Genomic DNA, 25355 nt, shown 5'->3' on the forward strand with positions numbered 1-25355 from the left:
GGACCTTTTCCCATCATATCTCCTTCATCATTAATATATATAATCATATATCTTCATCAGTTTTTGACCACAGAGAATGAAGTCATCTTGTTTTCAGGAGATCAATACATCCGGAGATAATCATATCAAGCTAATTAAGTCAATCTCAGAAAGACATATGTTTTCTCTCATGGTTCACAAATTTTATACAGATACATAAGAGAGAGAGAGAGAGAGAGAGAGAGAGAGTAAGACATGGAAGTAGGAGTGAAGTGTTTAGGGGAACAAATGGGGCTAACAGGAAGAGGAGAAATGAGAAAGACAGGGCGTAAGGGGCTACAGGGAGAATGTGCTCAACATACAGTAGGTGCTCATATAAATACCTTTGTGTGCTATATACAGTGAGTATGTACACTGAACTTTATAAAAATAATAAAAGGAAATAAAGAAAGTAATCTGAGAACTGGTGGTATAACTATATGTCTGAGTTGGGTGCACACGGGCTACCAGGATGGGTTCCTGCTGGGCCACTTCAGCAGGGCCACCCGGATGGGTCCCCACTGGGTCACTTGACCCTCCTCACCAATCTCACCTGTCTTCCTATCCCTGTTTACCAGATCGGGCTGTTTATCAGCTATGACAACGCGACCAAGCAGCTGGATATGGTGTATGATGTCACTCCAGAACTGGCCCAGGCATTTCTGGAGAGGATCCGCGGTTCCAGCTTTGACATGAGGAACATCTCTACCATCCACAGGCAAGGGTGACCCTGGGACCTTCCAATATTTGGTCTAAGGGCTGGGGAGATGGCGCAGTTAGTAAAGTGCTTGGCAAATGAATGTGAGGATGACTTAGAATCCCCAGCATCCATGTAAGAAGCAAGGTGTGTTGACGTGCCTGTAATCCCATCACTGAAGGGGATTACCAGATGGAGACAGGAGGATCCTGGGAGATGGCAAGTTAGCCAGGCCAGGTAAGTGATGAACTCCCCATGCATCAAGAGAACTGTCTCCAGTAAATAAGATGGGGAGTGATTGAGGAAAACACTGGATATCATCCTCTGGCCTCCCCAGGGATACACACATATTCAGATGCATACACATGCTCATGCACATGCACTCATGCACACATGCATATGAGCAAATGCAGTCTAAGCATCCCCTGAAAATAGCCCCCACTTCTCTATGCATTTGAGGAGATGGATTTGTGTCCAAGGGCTTATCACCCTTCTAAAAATGTTCAGAAAGGAAAGGGGACAAATCTTTGAGTGTCTTCTGGAGCTTAGGCATTTTCTGTCACCTCCCCTAGTCCTTCTTCTAGCCCTGAGCTGGAACTAGACCATCCTCACTACCCAGGGTGCCATTGCAAGGTGAACATGTCAGTTCCATTAGGTTGGGGCAAGTGTTGAAGGCAGCTAGGGGGGGGGGGTCCCATGTTCGAGAGGGAATCCCTTGTTATTAGGCTGTCAGCAGGGGAGTTCCTGACATTCTAGAGGTCAGCTCTAGAATTCAGTCCTGGCACCAGGATCCTCATCGCCAGCCATTTCTCATCAAGGCTACCCAAGCCTGGAGGGAAGGAGTGGGTCAGGCAGGGGAGGAGATGGTGAGACCATCTGTTTGATTTTCGTTGCTTTGATAACACACTATGATCAAGAGCAGGTCGGGGGTTTATTACAACCTACAGGTTGTAGACCATCGTTGAGGAAGCCAGGGCAGGGACTCAAGGCAGGAACCCGGAGGCAGGAACTGACGCAGAGACATGGAGGATGTTGTTTACTGGCTTCTCTCTATGGCTTGCTCAGCCTGCTTTCCTATAGAACCCGGGACCATCTCTCCCGGGTTGATACATCTCATAGTATATTGGACCCTCCTATATCAAGTCACAGGCCAATCTGATGGAGTCACTTCTCACCTGAGGTTTCCTCTTCAGAGATGACCTCAAGCTTGTGTCAGGTTGTCAAAAGCCCTAACCAGCATACCATCTCCTGTCTGTCCTCTCGGGGTCTTGGCTGTCATATCTCATCTTACCTTAAAATCTTTCAGATGAATCCCTCTACAGTGACTGTTCATTTGGAACTATGTCAGTCTTTCCCATCCATGATAAAATTCACTCCTCAGCAAGGATCCTGCCTCACTATTCTACACACCTGCTAATTAAATAAATTACATACCACGTAATAAAAAGAACCTGTTAATTAAGGACATGGACCCAGAGAAAGCTTCTTGGGTTAAATCCAAGCTCTGCTACTTGTGAGTTTTGAGCTTGGCCATATCTTATCACCTTCCTGTGCCTTTTTTTTTTTACCCATATGTAAAATGGGAGGCAGGAATCATGCTGGCTTTCAATAGCATGTACTTAATACATGGCGTTTTTTCCTAAAATTGTTTTGTAAATAAAGCTGTATTTATTTATGATAAATATTATGACAGTGCTAGTTAATTTTCGTACCCGTGACAAAAGACTTGAGAGAATGACCTGAGTGCAGTCAAAGTTCATGCTGTCTCATAGAGGTTTCAGTCCATGATTGCTTGGCCCAGCAGCTTTTAGGCTTGGTGGAGGTGACACACTGACACACTCCAGTGGAAGCAAGTGTCAGAGAAAAGCTGTTCACCTCTAAGGAAGCAGAGAGGTGAGGTGGAGAAAGGACAAAATATGTCCTTCCCAGTTACCTACTTCTATCGAGGCCCTGCCTCCTAATGTCTTCACTACCTCCCATACCCATGAAGCTGTCACATGGGCTAACATATGGAGGGGATTCAAGTCCTTGTGGTTTAATCACCTCCCCAAAGATTCCACCTCTGAACACTGCTGTGCAGAGGACCAGCAACATATGAACCTCTGAAAGACATTCAAGGCTGAAACTACAAGGTTGGAGAGATGGCTCAGTAGGTAAAGACATTGGCTATGTAAAGGTGAAGACCTGTGTTCAAATCCCAGTACCCACAGAGCAGCTGGACATAGAGTGTGAGCGTCTAACACTAGCTCTTCTGTGGAGAGATGGGGGAGATGGGGATAGGAGAATCTTCAGAAGCTTGTGAGCCAGAGAGTCTAGGATATGCATGTGTGAACAAGAAGAGAGACCCTGTCTGTGACAAGGTGGCAGGTGAGGGCTAGCCCGAGAGGTTGTGCTCCTGTCTTCTCCTTCCGTAGCACTCACCTGACACACAAGTGTGTACAACCCATGAACACACATGCTCCTCCCCATGAATAAAAAAATCCCATAATTAGTATATATAGCTATATCTAGATTGTATAATGACTAAACTGAGTAACTAACATGTTACATATATATGTGTGTGTATATGTGTGTGTGTGTGTGTGTGTGTGTGTGTGTGTGTGTGTAATCTACTCCGAGTTCTGTTGTTAACTATAGTCACCATGGTCTCCAGAACTTACCGTTCTTACCTAACTGAAATTTTATATCTGTTGACACCCCTCCCCTGAGTCCTTGGTAACCACCATCCTTTTCTTTCTTTCTTTCTTTCTTTCTTTTTTTTTTTTTTTTGGTTCTTTTTTTCGGAGCTGGGGACCGAACCCAGGGCCTTGCACTTCCTAGGTAAGGACTCCACCACTGAGCTAAATCCCCAGCCCCCATCCTTCTCTTTCTATTGCTTAATGATGCCCTGTGTCCGTGTCTGAATATATCAGTATTGGTTCTGAGAGGATCGGACTAGGCTGCTTGCAGTCCAAGCTTGTCTAGTCAATGACCCCTGAGAACATTCACTAGTGAGTGAGTGCTTAGTGTCCCCTGGGAAGACTCGTGCCTGCATCTGCCTATCCTTACTTTATTCTCAGTCCCCCTCATTCCTTCACCATTGGATTTCCCATGATGCACCATGATGAATAAAGGGAACCTAGTTATTAACAGTTACTAACAGCACAGGCTCATCCTGTCCTGTAACCCACAGCATGCAGTGCACTGCTGAATGCAGCTACCTCGAAGAGGAGTCGAATAATTTGTCAAAGGCCAAATTTCTCACAGAACCAGCCTTCAAACTCCAATTGGCCTGAGTCTATGCTCTCAACCACTAGATACATTGCTTTTAGCTTGACAGAGTTTGAGTTCCTCTGCTCCTTCATTATTCTCCCATTTTTTTCTTCTGAAGTCTGAGCATCTTGGTGGGTAGGTGGCAAGAAGTACTGGGAATAGAGCGATCACTCAGGGTGGATGAGCCTATATTTCCACATGGAAATGAGAGAGGAGTTTGAGAGAGGAGTTTGGTGTCCCCCTTTCCCTGCATTCCCCTCTAGGAGATGAGGTGGCTTAGTTGGATGGGTTTAGATTTAAGTCCAGCTCCATCACTTGCTTTTGGGTAAGTCCTCTGACCTCTCTGGGTCTCAGTTTACCCATCTATGAAATAGGTCTATTAGATATTTTTCTTGTTGCTGCGATAAAACATATGACAGAAGCATCTTCAAGGAGAGTTTTACTGTGACTCACGATTTCAGAGGAAAGCACGGTGGTGGGGGCATTAGGCTACAGGTTCTTATATCTTGACTGACCAGGAAACTAAAAACAAGACCAGAAGCAAGATCAAGCTATAACCCCTCAAATGTCTGCTCCTAGGGAGCTGCCTCCTGCAGCCATGGTTACCACCAGCTGTGGAATCTGGTACTCAAACACATGATCCTGAGGGTGATGTTTCACCCATATTATTAGTTGTTTTCTTGATAAAAACCATCTTGTTTGTTGAGAGCTGATGGTCCGGGAAGGTGGTGCGAGATGAAGCGGGTGCGTGCTGGCCACTCTGCTGACATGGCTTTTGTGTTTGGATAGCAGGGAAAGGTTGTGAGGCTCTCGGCTCTGAGCAACCCCACCAGCCTCCCTCATCTTCCCACACAGGTTGGGGCTGTTGGTTTGTTTCTATGATGGTCTGGAGCTGCTGGATGCCGCCCTAGCCCAAGTCCTTCTCCACCAGATGCTCAAGTGTAGCCGCCTCCGGGGCTTCCAGGCTGGCGTCCAGAAGGTACAGAGGAGATGGGGGCTACTGGATCCTCGGCCTCAGTTTCACCAGTTTGCCTGGCCTTTGGTACTACGTTACTCACTTCAGTACGGGAGGGGAGGAGCATGGGGAGGAATTACAGACAGCAGAAAGCAGCCATGGACAATTGAAATGAGTAGAAGGGATGGATGGTGGGAGAACCTTAGCATCTGTATCGAGCACAGCCTGGGGGTGGATCCTAAGTGCAGATCCACTCAGGGGTCTGGGGTGAGGCCAGCAGTGCTGACAAGTGGCTGAAGGACACTTGATGCACTCATAGTACAAGGGGCTCCACAGGAGTAAAGGCTCTGCCAGACTCCACCCTGATGAAACAGGAGGGTCACAAATTCAGACTCAGCCGGAATAAGGCCTTGTCTCAACACACACGCGCAGACGCACGCACACACACACGCACGCACAGGCACGCGCACGCGCACGCACCTCACGAGATGTAGCGCAATGGTAGAATTTTTTTCATAAATTGAGTTGGAGAGGCCCAAAACAGTCACTAGGGTGGCAGGGGCTAAACTGACAACCCAAGTTTGACCCCCAGAACCCACATGGTGGCAGGAGAGAGCTGGCTCCTGAAAATAGGCCCTTGACTGTGCTCACGTGCACATGAGCGACCCCGCTCTCCGTGAATGAATGGTTGGATGGGTGTAAACCGGAAATCTTCAGCAGATCCCACATAGGCAGGATGGAGGAGCCCTGGGTGGATGTCTGTTATTTACTGAGCTCCTAGACTTGTTTCTGGTCAAATTTACAAATACAGATGGCTGTCTCCATCCCTTTCTCTCTCAGCTTATTTTAGTTTTTTGAATAAAGTCTGGTTATGCATCCCCAGCTGGCCTCCAATTTGCAATACTCTTGCCTGAGCCACCTGAGTGCTTGGATTTCAAGCATGTGTTACTGTACCTAGCCTTCTTATTTCTATTTTTTTTTTTGTATTCAAGTTTCAGATCATTTTCTCAATTAAAAAATTAGAACCATACTATTAGAGTATTAGAGAAAGAAAATCTTGGTAAAGCCAACAGTAATTTCACAGCAATTTTCCACGCAGAATTCCAGACACCTTGTTATATTTTGTGTCTTCCACCATGGTCATCTATTTGTCAAGGCCTAATTTTGTGTTCGGGAAAACATGGGGGATACCTTTCGGTACTGGGAGACTCTTTAAGAACACAGAGCTCTGCAGTTCTGACTTGAGGGCTCTGCGGGTTTAGTCCTTACAATGTCCTTCACCGGGTTTTGTGCTACCAAGATCCCTCAGATCTGGTTGTGACGACACCACCCTAGCTCTCACTTCCTTCCTTGGCACAGGAACAATACTAGGGAAGGGAGCCCGCTGAAGTGAGCGGAAACGGTTTCTTCCACTTAGCTTTGCTGCCCCCCAGTGGCAACGTCGAGATAGCAAATGTGAAAGTTAGATACCTGAAATTTTATACAAATTTATGTTTAAAGCTGGTCAAGATCCTCATTTTTAAACATTTATTTATTATTTATTTTTACTTATTTCCTTATTTTGTTTGTGTGTATATGTTTACATGTGTGTATATGTGCACACGATGCTATGGAGGCCAGAGAGCAACACTTGAGAGTCAGCTGTTTTTATCTGCCTTGTGGGGTCTAGGATCCAGCTGAGATCATGAGGCTTGGTGGCCAAGTAACTCCACCGGCTGAATCATCTCACTGGCCTCTCAGTTTTTTGTTTTTATGTCTTGTACAGAGGCTATGATACAGTTGGTGAGTTTATTACTTTCCTTACCAGAATCAGATGGGAATTGTTGACTGTAATTAGGGAAGTATATTACAACAAAAATAATTGTTAAGACAGTTTTAGAAACATGCAGACACATACAAGATGTAATTTAAGTGAAAATATAGAGCATTAAGTAGTTCACATTATAAATCTGTAAGAACTTTATACTGCATATTTCTAAAGGCATAGAACCAATTGGAAAGATATACACCAACTTCCTTCCTTCTTTCCTCCCTCCCTGTTTCCTTTCCTTCCTCCCTCCTTCCCTCCTTCCCTTCTTCCTCCTCCTCTCCTTCCTTCCTTCCTTCCTTCCTTCCTTCCTTCCTTCCTTCCTTCCTTCCGTCCCTCCTTTGGAAAGTGCTCTTTGAGCCCTGTGTTCATTTGATCATTTCCACAGTTATGTTCATGAGTTTGGATTTTCACTTTATCTTTCTTGTACTGCTGAGAATTATTTTTTATGCAGATTATATATTACCATGAAAAGGCCCCTGGATAGTTCACAAAAGGAAAGCAACCAAATATATGGATATAGAGTTCACGATTACAACAGGAAAATAGACGCTACAAAATGCGGGGGAGTCACAAGGGAATAAAATTCTGCCTGCCGTGCTTGAAGGTTGATTTAACAACACATTAATATTTAAATAAAACCCAAAGTGAATTTTCAGCACATGAAAGTCAGGCCTGGAGGACGTATTCTCAGGGGGCCGTCACTGTCTGGCCATGACAAGAGTACCTTGCTTCGCAATCCCTGGGCCAATGTCTAGGGGGCGCAGTATGGAGTCCTTACACCCAGGAGGTGGTTGGAGGGAGCCACTGCCTTGCTTCTTTCAAGGCTCATGCCAGTTCCTTATTCTTCCAGCTCAAGGCCAACCTCCTGGACATTGCTACAGAGAACCAGACCCTCAACGAGACCCTAGGCTCTCTGTCAGATGCGGTTGTAGGTCTGACCAGCACTCAGCTGGAATCCCTCTCCTCCGACGCAGTGCACAGCGCCATCTCTACCCTCAACCAGGTTACAGGCTGGGGCAGAAGCCAGATCGTCATCTTATCTGCCAAATACTTGGCTCAGGAAAAGGTCAGCTGGAACCTTCAGCTTTCCCGGAGTGCCTGAGGGCCAGTGTAATGTTAATCGGATTGCTGTAACAAAATAACACGGAGTTGGTGGTTTGAAGAACAGAGATTTCCTCCTCACGGTTTTGCATAGCTTCATTTCGAAGCCTGTTGTTTTGGTTGCCGACCACAGCCATCTTTCTATGTACTTATGGGAACTCCATGATAGCAAGTGGCCTCTGTCTCTGTCTCTCTGTCTCTTGGTGTGTATATGTGTGCTCATTTATGCAGATATATGTGGTGGCCAGAGGGAGGTTGAGATGTCTTCCCCAAGCATTTATTAAGACAGGATCTCTCACTGAACTTAGAGCCTGCCATTTTAGCTAGACTGACCAGATAGCAAGCCTGAAGGATACACCTGTCTCCATCTCCAACCCCACATTCTTTTTATGTGGGTGCCTAGGATCCAAACTTAGGGTCCTCATGTGTGTGCAGAAAGCCCTCTGTCCACTGAGAGCCATGTCCCCTGCTCTGGTTTCTCTTCTGGTAAGGTCATTCCTTCTGTCAGTACAGGGCCCTATCTAACTCTAATTATCTCATGACTCAGGGTTTGTATTCCAGTGGTAAAGCACATCACCAGACACAACTTGGGAGGGATGGGTTTATCTGGTTTATGGGTAACACTAGGGGAAGCCAGGACAGGAACCTGGAGACAGGAGCTGAGGTAGAATCTATTGAAGAGTGCTTTTCATTGGCTTGCTCCCATAGCTTGCTCTTCCTGCTTATTTACATAACTCAGGACCATCATCCAATCAGGCAGTAGCTTGGGGCCTCCCACGTCCATCATCAATCAAGAAAATACCACATAGACTGGAATAGAGGCCAGTTGGGGCATTTTCTAGCCTCACCATCTAGCCAGATGACTCTAGCTTGTGTCAAGTTGGCATAAAAGTAGCCAAGATATCTCATGACCTCAGTACAACCTATGTAGCACCGGCGTTAAGATTCAGCATATGAATTTTGGGGAGGATACCAACACTCTGCCCGTAACACTCAGCTTTGTCCACATACAGTAGAAGCCACTACACAGAGGGTGTGTTGAGGATGTGACTGGCCTTTGAGGCAACTGCTTAATTTATCTCTGCTCCAGTCCCCCCCCCCATTTGTAAAATGGCTAAGAAGAGTTCTTCTCCTCAGGACTGGTGCAGATTGCTTGATCAGTTCACAGGATGGTGATTGAGCACAGGGAAGAGGGGGCAAGCTGTGAGCTCTTCAAGAGACCTGCTACTGAGTCACACGTACTTGCTGGACACATCCTGGGCTTTTCTTCTTTGTTCTTTCTGCTCCCCGACACAGCTCCTAACCTGCAGGTTAGCTGGATTTTCACAGCTGTGACAGCGACCAAGAGAACCAGGATAGGGAGGAAAGGTTTACTTTGTTCTGTGGAGTCAGAAAGTTTGCTCTGTGATCATCTGGCTCTGTTGCTTTGAGTATGAGGTCACACAGAGTATCATAGCTGAAAGACTGTGTGGAAGAGTAGTCTGTTCATCTTGAGGAGGCCAGGAAGCTAAAAGGTCTCTGAAAATGTTTTAAAAGGTGTGCCTAGAACATGCTTTATTAATCTCTTGGGTGTCGTTTGATACAGGTTGGCAGGCAGGATCACCCATCACACGTGTCAGCAGTGCTGGGTGATGGTATTAGTTTCAGCTTTAGGCTGTGGAGAGGAAGCCCTGTTGTAAGAGAGCAGGAGCCTTGGTCCACACACTGTAGCTGTACTTCTGGACCTTCTTATGGCTTTTGTGGGGAGAGGTGCTTCTATCTTGGGTCTGGTTAAAAAGGCTCCAGACTCCAGATACTTGGTTCCTAAGCCCTTAGGTGTCCCACTTTTTCTGTTTACACTGTTAGTCACCTCCTAGCATGTCAACTGGCTTAGTATGACAGTTGGATTGGAACCATAAGCATTTAAGAAGTGATTATTGTATGCTAGGACCTGTTCTAAATGGTTTAATCATTCAGTCTTCTGGTCAACCTAATGAGCTCACGGTGTGTAAACAGTCTTCACTTCTGTTATTCAAATGGGACACAGAGAATGTAAGGGACCCAGTTGTCATCATCACTGTAAAAGGGAAAGACAGAGGGCAGAGGCCAAGGCATCTGCTGCAGTCTGCTTGTGAATGCCATCTCCACCATGGTACCATGGCCGTTGTACTGGCTAGTTTTATGTCAACTGGACACACGTTATAGTCACCAGAGAGGAGGGAGTCTTAACTGAGAAAATGCCTGTGTAAGATATGGCTATAGGCAAGCCTGTAGGGCATTTTTTAAAATTAGTGATTGATGGAAGAGGCCTCTGGGCTGGTGTCCTGGGTTCTGTAAGAAAGAAGGCTGAGGGGCAAGGATGGGGGCTTATGGATAAGAAACTGGGAAGGGGAATAACATTTGAAATGTAAGTAAAGAAATATACCTAATAAAAAAATTAAAAAAAAAGAAAGAAGGCTGAGCAAGCCACGAGGAGCAAGCCAGTAAGCAGCATCCCTCTGTGGCCTCTGCATCAGCTCCTGCCTCCAGCTTCCTGCCCTGTTTGAGTTCCTGTCCTGACTTCTTCCTAAGCCAAATAACCCACTTCCTCCCTAGCTTGCTTTTAGGTCATGGTGTTTCATCATAGCAATAGTGGCCCTGACTAAGAGAACCATGGGCTACTTGGGTTTGCTCACTTCTGTACTGTGCCAAGGCCAGCACTTACTTTCTTCCTCTAGAATCATAGTGACTTCATTTTGAGGCTCTGAAGACCTTGAATTTTCTGGACCTTGACTGAGGCTCTGGGCATCCATGGTGACATTTTCTATGCAAATAATTCCAGGGAGCAGAGGGAGATTGTTGCAGTCCCTCCCTGTCCTGGACAAAGAGGCTTGTCTCTTCCCTAGTGTCAACTACCAAACCCCAAGGGTCTATGAGTACAGCATCCTCCTCGCTCCCCATTGAGTCTCTTGGTGGTCACTCATCTGGGTACCTGCATCAAGTTGGCCTAGTAAATGTCTGAGAGAGCACTCCCGTGGCTGTTTCTCTACCAGGTGCTGTCCTTCTACAGTGTCAGCCAGATGGGCGTGCTGCTGGCAGGGGTGGGCACACAAGCCTTCTACAGCATGGACCACAAAGATCTCTGGCAGGTGCTGAGAAGCCCTCTTTCCCAGGATATGTCTGACTTGTCACCTGTCCAGCATCAAGGTGTCCTCAGCAAGGTGAGAGGTAGATGTCCTTAGCCACAGCAGCTTACAGAGGATGTGGTCTTCAGAGTCTGTGGATAAATTGTGACCCTGGGCCAATTGTTTTGTCTGGTGTCACCTTGGCAGTTGGTATGTGGAGTATTTGGAATCCAGAACATGTGGCCCCCAAGAATGCCACCTTCTCTTCCAGACATAGTTCCTTTTTACCATGTTATATTTTTCTCAGACACCATTGCTTTCCTAGACAGTTCAATATGGAAGACTTTTCTCAAACCAAATTTCTTAACTGAATTTCAGATGATTATTCTTATGTTTTTGAACTTTTTATTGGTTCTCTGTCAATTTCACATCATACACCCCAGTCCCATTCATCGCCCCCTCTCCTCATACCTGGCCTCCACCCTTGCAACCTCTTCCCCCACAGCAGAGGAAAAAAAACTCATTGTGGAAGCTAAAGTGTGTCACAGTGTCTCCCATAGTGTATGCTTTTGTCCGCAGTTACTACTTGCAAATATCCACTGCAATGACCTGGTGTCTGGTACGAAGCCTCTGGTGTCTGCTACACAATACTGCACCTCATTGGGACTCCTCTTGGATATCCTGCTGTTGCCCTGTGCCTTGGAGATCCTGTAGCTTTAGATCTGTAGGATCAGCCTTCACATGTCCTAGCAGTTTCATTGATGGGGTAGATGTTGGGGTGGGCAGACTCAAAGCCTTGGATCTGGGCCTGAGAGGTATTATGTAATTATTATTTTTAAGGTACAATCTCATTGTGGAGCCCTGGCTGGCCTTGGCTTATCTATTCTTCTGTCTTACAGACATGCACCTGCTATCACAGTTGACTCTTAAAACATTTCAGGAACTTGATTGAATCCTGAAGTTCCCAGAGTGCTTTGGACTGTGTTGATCTTTTGGGCATTTTGCTCGCCATGGGCTTACTATGTCCAATTACAAAATCTGCTAAGAAACCAAACCCAAGGTGCTTGTTTGAAAACACCAAGGCTTTGTGAAGAACAGTAGTGGATATTGTTAAATAGACTATAGGTATATTAGTCACTTTTTTTGGTCATTTTGACCCAAATACCTGACATAGACAAATTAAGGGAGTCAGGGTTGATCAGGGCTCATGGGTTCAGGGTGTCAGTTCATAGTTGCTTGGCCCCATGTGCTTGGACACAGCGTCATGGCAGTGGAAGTGTGGCTTAGAAGAATTGTTCACTTCGTGGCTGATCAGGAAGTAGAGAGCATGACAGGAAGTGGCAAGGGTAGTATATCTCCAAATATCTGTTTCCTACTGACCTACTTCTTCCAGGTATGCCCTACTCTTAATGTTTCCACAACTTCGCTATAATAGTGCTACCATCTGGGGGAGCTATTTTTCAAAACAGGAGCATTGTGAGGGACAATTCATATTCCTAACAGCCTAACAGTGGGCTTTAGAACCATACAGACTCAGGCTTGAGTCACACTAATCAGCATTCAGTGTACCACTTTTAGGCCTCAGTTCAATTACCTGTAAAATGGGGGTAGCAACAGTCCCTGCTTGCTGTGGTTGCTAAGCAGATCCAATACGTTTTATGGTCCAGGAAGCAGTGTCCAAATGCAATCAGAACTCAGTGTCTATCCCCTTTATAAGACTGATACTATCTTTCCTCTCAATTTTGGCAGCTGATGGAAGCAGAAGATGCTGCTTCGGGCATCGTGGAGGTACCGAGAGCTCTTTTTAAGGAGGTGTCTCTCTATGATTTATGGAAAGGACCTGGATTCAATGCTACAGTCCTGAAGGAAAAGGAGCTTCGAAGGAGCCAGGTAGGACTGAAGTGCTCACACATCAATCCCGTGTTTCCTTCTGTGGTGCCGAGAACGGAAACCAGGCCTCCCACTGGCAGGTGAGCGGGTTTCCACTGAGTTACATCATCAGCTCTGGGCAAGTGCTTCTCATTATTATTATTTTTATCTGTTTAGGATCCGTTTGATAAAGACACTTTATTTCTTTGTTAACAAGCCCAGAAAATAGAGTAGTGTGTAGTTAAGAAGCTAGACAAGGCGTGAGGATGAATGCTGGCTGACACTTACTAGCTGTGGAGAAGTGACATCTCCTTCCATGGCCTCTGCTGTCTTATGAGCAAAATGAGGATGATTACTGGCAACAGTTGTGACGTAGGAAATGGCCTGAGAGCAGTGTGCTGGGAATGTTACCTACCACTCTGCTTATGGTTAGGTATGTCCAGCATCTAGGCTGTTTGGGAAGGACGGTGCTGCTGACTGAGCTTCACCCATGAAACCTTCTGTTGAGCCAGCCACTTTCATACACTTCTGAAATAATTTTATACATGTGTGTGTGTGTGTGTGTGTATTCATGTATGCATGTGTGTTTATATGTATGCATGTGTGTGTGCGCATGGTATATATCTGTACATGTGTGTTGGTCAACATAAGTCAACCTCAGGTGCCTTCCCTGGTCACCCTTTACCTTGCTTTTTGAGACAGAGTCTTTCAGTTCTCATCTAAATCTTGCTGACTAGATTGGATTGTCAGGGAGTCCCAGGGATCTCCCTGTCTTTATATCACCAGTAATCACACCTTGCTTCTTTTTGTGGGTTATGGAGACCCAACCCATGTCCTCATGCTTGGCCTTCAGTTCTTATTAACTGAGTCCAGCCATCACTCCTGAATTGTGTGTGTGTGTGTGTGTGTGTGTGTGTGTGTGTGTGTGTGTGCATGCGTACACATGTATGCGGTGGTCAGTCCTTGAATACCAGTCCTCATCTTCCATATGGCTTGAGACAAGGTCTCTGTTGCCCACTGAGGCATACTTTCAGCTAGCCGGCCTAGGAGTTTCCAGGGGTTTCCCTGTCTCTGCCTTCCATCTCCCCATAGAAGAGCTAGGATTACCTATGTGTACTACTGTACTGTACTCGGCTTTTACATGGGTTTGGGAAATACAAATTCAGGGCCTCATCCAAGTGTGGAAAACACTTTACCTATTGAGCTATTTCTCCAGGCTCTGGCAATGTTTACTGAGCACAGACATACCGTGTTCCCAGCACCACTTAGGACCAGACATGCAGAAGAAACAGAACAACTGGGCATCTCTGTGGGGGGTCCTTTAGGAGGTGGGATGATGTTACAACACCCTGTTGCCTGTGACAAACCACTGCCAAGTCCAGCAGCTTGAATACTTGTTTTGGTCTGGAAAACTCACCCTACTGTAGACAACCTTAAGGTATTTTTGTCCCAGCTGCTGGGTCAATGGAGTTTTCATTTCCTGAGATTGGGAAGCCTGGGGGTGGGGGTGGCTTCTCAGGTCTGCTGTCCCTGGAAGTCAGGGGCTGCACACAGAGCAGTGGGAACATCCTTCTGTCCCAGCCCTTTTGCCCAGGCCTTTATGAGACTTTGAGGCCCTCAGCTGTTACATCCCAGAAGCCCCTGTCTAACACTGCCTCATAATTTACCCCGTTTGGGGAATTACGTGCAAAGTTTTAGAGTCTATAAAATAGACAAATGTCGCACTCGATCGCTTCTGCAAGTCAGGTATTCTGTAAAATTTCATTCCTTAAAACAAATGACTCCCCTGCCTATACTGTAGCATTCCGAGTGCTCATCTGGGAGGGTTTGAGGGAGTGTGTACTGTGGGTGTGAGCGCCTTTATTGATGCTATTTCCTGGGCTGTGCTGGTTTTCCTTGCTGGCGTGTGGGTTCAGGACTAGCAGGTGGGCACACAAAGAGGGACCACACAGGGGCCCTCACAGGCTAGCAGCTTTGTAAAGCTAAGGAAGTAAGACTTCAACCCTGCCATTCTACGCTTCTGTTCCTCACTCAGCCTTCAGAGCAGTGGTTCTAGACCTTCCTAATGGGGCAATACTCATTAATGCAATACAATCTGTTAGCACAGTTTCTCATGTTGTGATGACCCCCACCCGCATCATAAAATTATTTCATTGCCACTTCATAACTGTAATCTTGCTACTGTTATGAATTGTAATGTAAGTATCTGGTATGCAAATGGTCTTAGGTGACCCCTGTGACAGGGTTATCCGACCTCTGAGGGCTTGAGACCCACAGGTTGAGAAGCGCTGTTTCAGAGCATTGGAGAATCATCTGGAGTGTGGCAAGCTGTGCTCTGAGATTGCTCCTGACATGATTTCAAATTCGGGCTCAGCCACTTGGTGGTTGGAGGGCCTTGGGTTAGTGACATTCTGGGTTCAGCCTCTGTTTTCCCATCTATACAATGAGGTCCCAGTGTGCTTTTCCCATAGGGCCACAGTGTGCTGGGCTCTACCATTGCTGCCCATCTCTCTTTCCTCAGGCCCTGTTCCTGTATGAGCTTCTGGAAAAGACCACTGAAAGGCCCGAGGAACTCCTGAGGTAGGATGCTTTGACAGCCTGCCCTGAACAGATCTTTGAAGCCTTCTGCAGAAAAGCCTAATTTCTCAGCACAACCAGATGAGCTGTGGGAAAATTCCAAAAACCAAGTGTGGGCTGGTGAGATGGCCCAGTGGCTAAGCCTGATGACTTGAGTTCAAAACCACAGAACCACATGGTGGAAGAAGAGAAGTTGTCCTCTTTGACTGCCATGTTTGCCATATACATACATATACATACATGCATGTGTACACACACATGCAATGAAAAATTCAAGCATTCATACACAAATAAAACTGGATATATTTTGCACTTTTATTTATGAGTGCTCTGCTGCATGTACACCTACATGCTGATGAGAGCATTAGATCGCTTTATAGATGGTCAGTGCTCTTAACTGCTGAGCCATCTCTCTAGCCCCATAGACATTTATTTATTTATTTTCATGTTTACGAGCGTTTTGACAGCTTGCGAGACTGTGAACCACATAATGCAGTACCTAAGGAGGCCAGAAGAGGGCATCAGATCCCCTGGGACTAGAGTTATAGATGGTTAGTTGTTAGCCACCATGGGGATGCTGGGAATAAAACCTGGGTTCTCTGGAAGAGCGGTCAGTGACCTTAACTGCGGAGACATCTCTCCAGCCCTTCAATAAAAAAATTAAATGCAACTTAAAGAAGGAACAGTTTTGTCTAGGCTTGCAGTTTCAAAGGCCTCAGTCCATCATAGTAGGGTTACACGGAGTGTAACACAGCAGAGTAGAACACAGCAGTTTACATCACCGTGGCCCAGGAAAGAGAAAGGGAGACAAAAGTAGCCACATTCCAAAGACCTGCCCCCCCAGTGACCTACTTTCTCTATCTCTCCCCTATGCGCTGTTTCTAGAATCTCCCCAAATAACACTTTGAGGATCAAACATGGAAATCCAGAGCCTGTAGGGACATTACAAAATCCCATCAGGACTTAGTGTTATTTAGTGCTCAGTTCGTAATGGGTGGAGAACACGCGTTCCTTGACTCGTTCTGTCTTCTCCCCTCCTTACCCCGTCTCAGCGGTCCTCGTTTTGTTTCCCAGCTCCCGGCAGCTGGTGAAGGGCGTACAGTGCTCACACATCGATGCCATGAGTGCCCACGTCTTTCTGGCCCTCTTCCAGCATTTTGAGAATAACTTCTCCCTGCTTTCTCCAGATCAGGTACCATGGAGCATTTTCCCTGCTTCTACCTCTCTCCTGATGCCAGGGCTGGTGGCTAAAGATATTTATAACAAAATTATACAGCTATAATATCGAACGGGTAGGACTAGAAAGAAGAAAATTCGCTCCGAGGTGGTGATCATCTTTTTGGGTGGATAAAAGGTCTCATTCCAGGTTCCCTTACTTCTGTCTTGTTTGCTTGTTTGTTTTTGTTTGTTTTGTTTGTTTTGAGACAGGGTTTCTCTGGGTAGCCCTGGCTGTCCTAGAACTCACTCTGTAGACCAGTCTGGCTTTGTACTCAGAGATCCACCTGCCTCTGCTTTCCTGAGTGCTGGGATTAAAGATGTGAACCACCACCACCCTGGCTCATCCCTTAGCTCTTATCTGTGAGCACAAAGACCTCTGTATCCTAAGATACAAGGAAACATAAAAGCACATGAACTCATACCAGCTTCCTCTCTCTGTGTGCACAGGCATCATGCTACTAGATAAATCTTTATTATTAAATCAAAATAGTTGCACATGGGCCAGAAAGATGGCTTGCTGTCAGGCCCAGAAACCTGAGTTCAAAATTCTGGGATACGCATGGCAGAAGGAGAGACCTGACTTCTGAGATTGTCGTCTGGCCTCTAAATGCATTCCGTGGCACACACACCTGCACACACACGCAAATGAATAGATATCGTGAAAAATCAAACCAGTCGCACAGTACCCTGTTCTATTCACAAGCTGGGTGTTTGCCTTCCAGTCTAGGGGCGTAGATGCATCTCACTCTGTTGCACTCGTAAATAAGATTGCGCTCACACCTAAATGTGTGTGTTCGTCTTGTTATCGTCTCAGTTTCCCAAGCCATCAGTGTTCAGAGGAGTGGTACCTACCCCACGAGGCTGTCTGTTATGGAAATGGCTGCTTACAAAGCATCGTCTGTGCATTCCCTTTGATTTTATGGTTGCTGCTTATCTTGCAGGTCAATTGCTTGGCATGGAAATACTGGGAGGTTTCAAGGTCCTCCATGCCGCCATTCCTCTTGGCCACTCTCCCGTAAGTGAACATCGAGTCCCCTTCTGACTCAGCCACCAGATGATGGGGGTCTCCAGGGTTTGTAGCTCTTTGTCCCTGGGTTAAGGAACCAGAGGCAGGGTGGAGAATGCCTTAGACACCTCAGGACCCGAAAATCTGGGATACTCTGAATAGGCAGCGTTCCACTTAGACTCTTAATTAGGACATGAGTAGGAGACCTGCTTTCAGACACAAGGTGCATTGCTGGGAGAACCCATGCCTATAGGACATCCCTGTGGTGGTGTCTGGGGCTTACGTTGCCTCTGGTCTCAGAGGCCAGTGCAGAGCAGATACTGCTTCCCGCCATCCTCTGGTCTCTCTGTAGGTCCCGATTCCTGGCTTCAGTTCCCCCCTCTCGCTGTGTGCGTTTTCTGATCAGCCTGGGTAAGAGGCACTTGGATACCTTGGTTTTAGATTCTGACAAAAGGAGTTTGGTCATCAGGAAAGTGCAACAGTGTTTGGTAAGAATTTCCTAGGAGATACTTTCCCTAGTGTCCTGTCTGTTCTGTGTGTTTGTGATAGTCTCAGGGAGCCGTGTGTGTGTGTGTGTGTGTGTGTGTGTGTGTGTGTGTGTGTGTGTGTATGAACTGTGGATGTGTGTGTGTGTGTATGAACTGTGGATGTGTGTGTGTGTGTATGAACTGTGGATGTGTGTGTGTGTATGAACTATGGGTGTGTGTGTTTGTATGTGTGTATGCGTGTGTGTGTGTGTGTGTGTGTGTGTGTGCGTGCGTGTGTGCGTGAGGGAACTGTGGAGGGGGATTTGATGGGATCTCGAGCCTGCAGTAATGGTTACAAGTCTGATTTGTGAGTCTCAGAGCTGGCACTGGAATTATTGTTTGAAGTAACCTTGGCCATCGGTTCTGTAGACTTCGATCTCAGAGAGACAATGCTGGAGGCCTGGGCTCTTTTCGAGCCTTGCCAGCAACTGGTTCTATAGCTTTAGCAAACCCTTCCTCCCCTCTGCTCCAGTCTCCTCATGTGTAAGATAGATGCAGAAGGCCATTGTTCTGCAGCTCTTGTGGGCACACAGTGGGTAATGCAGGGATGAGTTTCAGGGTCCCGGACAGAATGCCTGGGACCCTAGAAGTTTCTTTATTGTTGCAAAGCACAAATAATTGGTATCTGCAATTCTTTTTTTTTAAGATTTATTTATTTATTATATGTAAGTACACTGTAGCTGCCTTTCAGGCACACCAGAAGAGGGTGTCAGATCTCATTACAGATGGTTGTGAGCCACCATGTGGTTGCTGGGAATTGAACTCAGGACCCCTGGAAGAACAGTCAGTGCTCTTAACCACTGAGCCATCTCTCCAGCCCGGTATCTGCAATTCTATGATGATGGGATGGATTAAAGCCTGTAAGTCAGCACAGTGACGGACTCACAGTAGTCGCACTGTGCATGAGGTCCTTGGCATGTCGAGAAAGAGTTCTGGAAACTCAAGCGAGGTTTTGTATGTCATGCCATGATTATTTATGTTGCTCATGATGGAGACCATGGCCTTGTGCATTCTGGCTGAGTGCTCTACCATTGAACTTGTGCCCTGTTCTTGGTTATCAAACCACATGGCCAGAACAGTAACGATACCAATAGTCTCCATTTTACTGTGTACCAAGCATGTGGTAAGCTGGGGGTTCCCAAGCACCTAAGGCCTGCTTCCCTGAGTGGGGGAACTGGACTCGGTACCATCTTTGGTGGTCTGTAACAAGGTAGGCCATTCTGATCCAGAAAGATTTGTGGGGCTTGGAAATGGGGAGGGTTCTCAACAGGCCACGAGCTTGATCCCTGCTGGGTCTCCAATCAGCCATACTTGTTGATTTCAGGATGGTGTCATTGCTGATGAATACACTGTGGACATTGTGGGAAACCTCCTGTGCCACTTGCCAGCTTCCTTCATTGAGAGAGGGATCTCACCCAGAGCCTGGGCCACTGCTCTGCATGGTCTCAGAAGCTGTAGAGCTCTCAGTTCCGGGCAGAAGGCCGCAGTGAGGTTCAGGCTCTTGGAGCAGTGGGGGTAAGAGGGGTCTGCTGGGCTGTGGGGTGTGGCAGGTTGAGTGAGAATGGCCTGGCTCTGCTGTTTTCTCTTCTATGCAAAGAAGACCACCAGGCTAGGGAGAGACATTTTCACTGACTCTGACCTTTCTCCTTTTGGCTTCAGACTCCCTGCCAGGTGGGAACGGTTGTAGCTGGCGGTAGTCTCATGTGGTCGTTAACTCATCTTGGTGTTTGGGAGGTGGGGAGAGTTTTGAAAGGATGGCACTTTAGGGGCCAGAGAGATGGCTCATGGGACAGCATAAGCATGGGACCTGAGTCCAGTCTCTAGAAAAGCCATGTGTGGTGACATATGCCATAGTCCCAGCACTGGGGAAGTGGGGCTTGCTGGACAGCTCACCTTGCTCACTGCCCGAGCAGCAGGCCATCGAGGGAGGTGGAAAACTCCTGAGGACCAACACCCAAGGTTGTCCTCTGGCCTCCACACACGTGACATGTGTGCACAGGCACTCGCACACATGCACGCACACTCACAAAGGTAGGACACTCTAGTTGTAAGATATTGGCATTACATTGTTTTGGAGGTTCCTTTCTGAATGCTGGGGATAGAACCCAGTGCCTTGTTCTTGTTAGGCAGGTGCTCTACCACTGGGCTGCATCCCCAGCCCTTGTTATTTGAGATAGGCTTTTTCCAGCTGGCCTGAGTTATGTAGCCCAGGCTGGTCCTGAATCGTGATCCTCCCGTGTTTACCTCCTGGGCATCAGGATTGCAGGCATGCATCACCATACTTGGTAAGGGTAGCTTTTGGTTCGTAGAAAAGTTGTGAGGAAGGTAGAGACTCCTATGTATCTCTGCCCACCAACTCCTCATGAACAGTTCACCTATTACATCATTCCCTACCACAACCGTGTATATATTTTAATCCATGAGCTGTTGGTTTATTTTAATCAAATTAACATCATTGTTGACATTAGCACCCAAGAGTTTACATGAGAGTTTACAAATGTGTGATACCACATTCCCCATTAAAATATTATACTTAATGTGGATTTCATAGTATCATATCAAGCCTCTAATCTCAGCTCTCAGGAGGCAGAGGCAGGAGGATCTCTGAGCCTGAGGCTAGCTTGGTCTACAGAGTGAGCTCCAGAACAGCCAGGGTTACACAGAGAAATCCTGTCTTGAAAAGTCAACACACACACACACACACACACACACACACACACACACACACACTGAGGTTGGCTCAGTGGAGGAAGCCATTTGTAGCCAAGTCTGATGACCTGAGTTCAGCCTCTGGAGCCCACACGGTGGATGGCGATAACGGATTGCTGTAAGCTGTTTTGTGACCTTCACAAGTGTGACATGGCATGTGCTCCCCATAATGTCAAAGAATAAAATAAAGATAAGCACATTTAATGTTTTCTACTCTTACTGGCCTCTGTCTGCCCTCTGCCCTGTGTGTCTCTGGTCAGCACCGATAGTTCTGTCTTCTCTGATGGTCATGTAGTGGGAGCAGTTTCAGCCCCTTCAAATGGACTTCTTTCACCTAATAATATTCGTTTAAATTTTCTTCCTGTCTTCTCATGGCTTGATGGTTCACTTCATTAGCTCTAAATAATGCTGCACTGTCTGGAGGTGTCTGGGATGATTTCTCTTTCACTACCCGGAGGGCATCTCCATGCCGTCCAAGTTTGGGCCATTAAAATTAAAGCTGCAGTAAACATTTGTATGCAGATATTTTACGGACATAAGATTTCAAATCCCTTGTAAATGCAGAAGTGTTGCTGGGTCATATATGGCTTTGTAAGAAACCATCAAAATGTTTTTCACAGAGGCTGCCCCATCTTGCACTCTTAGCATCAGCGAGTGAGAATTTCTCTCTCTCTCTCTCTCTCTCTCTCTCTCTCTCTCTCTCTCTCTCTCTCTCTCTCAGAGTAAAAGTGCTTGTTGCTAAGGCTGAATGAAGATCTGCATTTGATTTCCTGGATAATTTATGGAAGGAGAGAACTGACTCCTTCAAATTTTCCTCTGGCCTCCATATGCCTGCTGTGGCACATGTCCCACACCCCCAATAAATCAATGAATGTAATAAAAATTTAAAAAGATATTGAGGCTGGACAGTGGTGACACAGGCCTTTAACCCCAACATTCAGGAGGCAGAGGCAGGTGGATCTTTTAGTTCAAGGCCAGCCTGGTCTACAAAGTGAGTTCCAACATAGCCAGGGCTACACAGAGAAACCCTGTCTCAAAAAACAAACAAATAAAATGTCTTTTAGAAGTATTGATATTGATATGAAGAAGATGGGGAAGAAGAAGGAGGAAAAGAAGAAGAAGAGGAAGAGGAGGAGGAGAAGAAAAAGAAGAAGAAGAAGAAGAGAGGTGGAGGAAGAGGAGGAGGAGGAGGAGGAGGAAGAGGAGGAAGAGGAGGAGGAGGAAGAGGAGGAAGAGGAGGAGGAGGAAGAGGAGGAGGAGGAGGAGAAGGAGGAAGAGGAGGAGGAGGAGGAGGAGGAGGAAGAGGAGGAAGAGGAGGAGGAGGAGGAGGAGGAGGAGGAAGAGGAGGAGGAGGAGGAGGAAGAGGAGGAGGAGGAAGAGGAGGAGAAGGAGGAGGAGGAGGAGGAGGGGGGGGGAGGAGGAGGCAGCGGCCTAGATCTAGGTGGATGTCAGCTTCCTGGTTCCAGCGGGAATTGTCATTTCCCATGAAGAATTTCCTCTTGCGGATCAGACATTTTAGTAGTACCTTGCTATCAGTTAGTGCTGAGATGAAAACTTTAAACAAATATTTACTTTTAGTTTTAGGTGTGTGTGTGTGTGTGTGTGTGTGTGTGTGTGTGTGAGTGTGTGTACACATGAGTGCAGGTACCTACCTACAGATCCCTTGGAGCTGGAGTTACAGGTGATTGTGAACTGTCTGATATGGATGCTGGGACCCAAACTCTAATCCTCCCCAAGAACAGGAAGTGCTCCTAATTCTAGCACCTTTTTCCCTTTGCCTTCAGGTTTTTTTTTTTTTTTTTTTTTTTGACAGGATTTTGCTCTACAGCCGACACTGGCTGGAACTAACTCACTATGTAGCCCAGGCTGGCCTCAAGCTCATAATCTCCTGCCTCAATTTCTGAGCTGTCTTCATTTGTCACAGGCATTTTGTTATTACCTAGGGTGTAAACGACTCTTCTTGAAGTGTTTGTTCCTATAGCTGTCTGGTTGTATGGTCTGGGAAAAGTTGCTTTGTCTCTCTGAAGCTTTAATATGTGCATCTGTGAAGTGGGGACAGACATGGTTAGGTAAATGAAGAACCCGTGACAGCACCTGATGTGCACTGAGTGTCAGAGCGTCCTTCTGAGAGGACTGAAAGTGATAGTGGCTCTTAAGGCAGGCATGGTTCCTGTCTTCATGGAACTCTCAGTCTGGTGACGGGATACACTTGGAAAAGGGAGCCAGTTTAACCTTTGGGGTTGAGAGATCAAGAGTTCAGGTCCAGGCCAGGCTGTCTCAAACACACACGCACACGCACACGCACACACGCACACATGTGCACACACACACACACACACACACACACACACACACACACACACACACAGAAATAGGAACTCTGACCAGCTTAAGGGACTATCAGTGCTAATTTGATTGCTCTCTGGTTGTAGGTTTGAGGTTTCTGTGGGTTTTTCTTTTTTTTTCTTTCCCCCTTTTTTCTTTCCCTTTCTTTCTTTTCCTTCCTTCCTTCCTCCTTTCTTTCTTTCTTTCTTTCTTTCTTTCTTTCTTTCTTTCTTTCTTTCTTTCTTTCTCTTTCTCCCTCCCTCCCTCCCTCCCTCCCTCCCTTCCTTCCTTCCTTCCTTCCTTCCTTTTTCTTTCTCTCTTTATCCACTTCCACTTTACATCCTGATTGCATTGCCTCCTCTCCTCCCAGTCCCAGCCTCACAACCCCTCCCCCAGTACCCCTCCTCTTCTTCTCAGAGAAAGGGAAGCGCCCCTCGGGTGCCATCTTGCTCATCAAGCCTCAGCAGGACTAGGCACATCCTCTTACACTGAGGTTGGACAAAGCAGTTTAGCTAGGGGAAGGGGATCCAATGGCAGGCAACAGAGTCGGAGACAGCCCTTGCTCCAGTTGTTAGGAGACCCACACGAAGACCAAGCTGTACGTCTGCTTCAATCCACACTAACAGATTCTTTGGGTTCAGGAACAGAATGGGCGGAGAACTCCATGGGTAGGCTTCAGATACGGCTGGATCCGTGGTCTCAGGTGTCATTGTGGGTGTGTTCCTCTCACCCCTCAACTTAGTGGGCTTTGGTGTGCACCTCATTTTCTCTGTGTGATGGCAAGATTGAACTCTGCTATGTCCTTTCATGGGAGAGATACCAGAGCAAAGAAAAAGCCTCATGGTAGTTCCAGTATAGGTCCAAGGGATGGCTCTGATTGGTCAGTCTGCACCAAATGCCCAGTTCCAGGGATGACTCTGATTGGTCAGTCTGCACCAAATGCCCATTGTTTTCTTGTTTGTTTGTTTTTGGTTGGAGAAGTGAGAAGACTTGACTGACAGCTTTTCTGTGTGTAAGGGATGGTGGGATACAAGAGTATCAGATAGCCACCACAGCTGCGTTTTCATTTTGCTTCTTGTGCCTCTTCCTAGACCTCCTCAGAACTGGACAGCAGAGACAACCAAGGACTTGGCACCTTTCTTAGCTTTTTTCTCAGGAGATGAACTGCACACCGTTGCCACAAAGGTATTCGCTGTGCCTTATATTAAGAAGGTGGGAGGATCTGAAGGCGAGAGAGAATGTGTGGTTGCTTATAACCTGTCAGTCTGTGGATGGAGTCTGTGGTTCTTGAAACTTCTACCAAACCTCAGACACCTCAGATATCCCACAGCTTCATCTCAAATTATCCAAGTCTCTAGGAAAGTGACTGAGTTTGCAGCTACATGAACCCTAGATCTTCCCTACACAGATGGTGCTGGTACAGCCACATTAGTCATCTGGTAGTCTGATGTCTGTGATCGAGTGCACACATGCCCATCCTAGATCTTATACCCAAAGGGAACAGTCACAGGAACAAACACATATAATAAAACAATGGTTCTTTACCATGTAGACTTTAGATACAGTGTAAAGAGTCAAAGTCAAGCACCACGGGAAACAAGCATGAGCCTGTCCTTCTTCCTGCGTGCCCCTGGAGCTGGAACAGGGTCCATGGAAGCACAGCATAAAAGGAGAAAGGACTTATGGTTTTGGAGGGTTGGTCAGTTGCACCACTGTGCTTGGTCAGAATCTCACAGAGGCAGGAAAGTGTCGGGGAGGCTGCTCTTCACACCCGGCACACAGAAAGCAGGGTAAAAGAAATACAGGAAGAGACCATGGCAGGATATAACCTTCAAGGTTCTCCCTTCAGGGACTTACTCCCTCCAATTAGACCCCGCCTCCTTCCTTTTCACCAAGTCTCAATAAAACTGTCATAACGTGAGCCCATCAAGGGAGTGAGCTATTGATTAGGCCAAACCGTCATGATCTAATCACTTCTGGAAACCTCACAGACACACAAAGGTGAGCTTCACTCATCCAGATGATTCTTAACCTTGTCAAGGAGACAGTCAAGGTTAATCACCCCAGGGACAGCCGAGCCACACATTCTTGCTGGCATTGAACAGTGTGGGTTGTTTCTCTCTGTCTGCATCATAAGTTAGCTTCTGGGGCTGTTCATGGCTCCCACACAAGGCAAGGCTCACACATTAGAAAAAAAGGAAACATATT

At 46.7% G+C, this 25355-nt stretch overlaps 1 protein-coding gene across 1 annotated transcript in view; it reads left to right on the plus strand.

The window, feature by feature from the left end:
• Nucleotides 1-25355, plus strand: part of Otoa (otoancorin) — a 67879-nt gene that overhangs the window by 20019 nt on the left and 22505 nt on the right. Inside the window, exons 10-20 of the mRNA XM_006230180.5 lie at nt 597-736; nt 4823-4946; nt 7583-7798; nt 10845-11012; nt 12666-12806; nt 15307-15365; nt 16437-16554; nt 17522-17595; nt 17939-18074; nt 19438-19628; nt 24239-24332. Of these exons, the coding sequence (XP_006230242.1) occupies nt 597-736; nt 4823-4946; nt 7583-7798; nt 10845-11012; nt 12666-12806; nt 15307-15365; nt 16437-16554; nt 17522-17595; nt 17939-18074; nt 19438-19628; nt 24239-24332 (1461 nt within the window). The remainder of the gene's footprint in view (nt 1-596; nt 737-4822; nt 4947-7582; nt 7799-10844; nt 11013-12665; nt 12807-15306; nt 15366-16436; nt 16555-17521; nt 17596-17938; nt 18075-19437; nt 19629-24238; nt 24333-25355) is intronic.

The sequence above is a fragment of the Rattus norvegicus genome, chromosome 1 (assembly GCF_036323735.1).
Source record: "Rattus norvegicus strain BN/NHsdMcwi chromosome 1, GRCr8, whole genome shotgun sequence".
In the NCBI taxonomy this organism is placed as follows: Eukaryota; Metazoa; Chordata; class Mammalia; order Rodentia; family Muridae; genus Rattus; species Rattus norvegicus.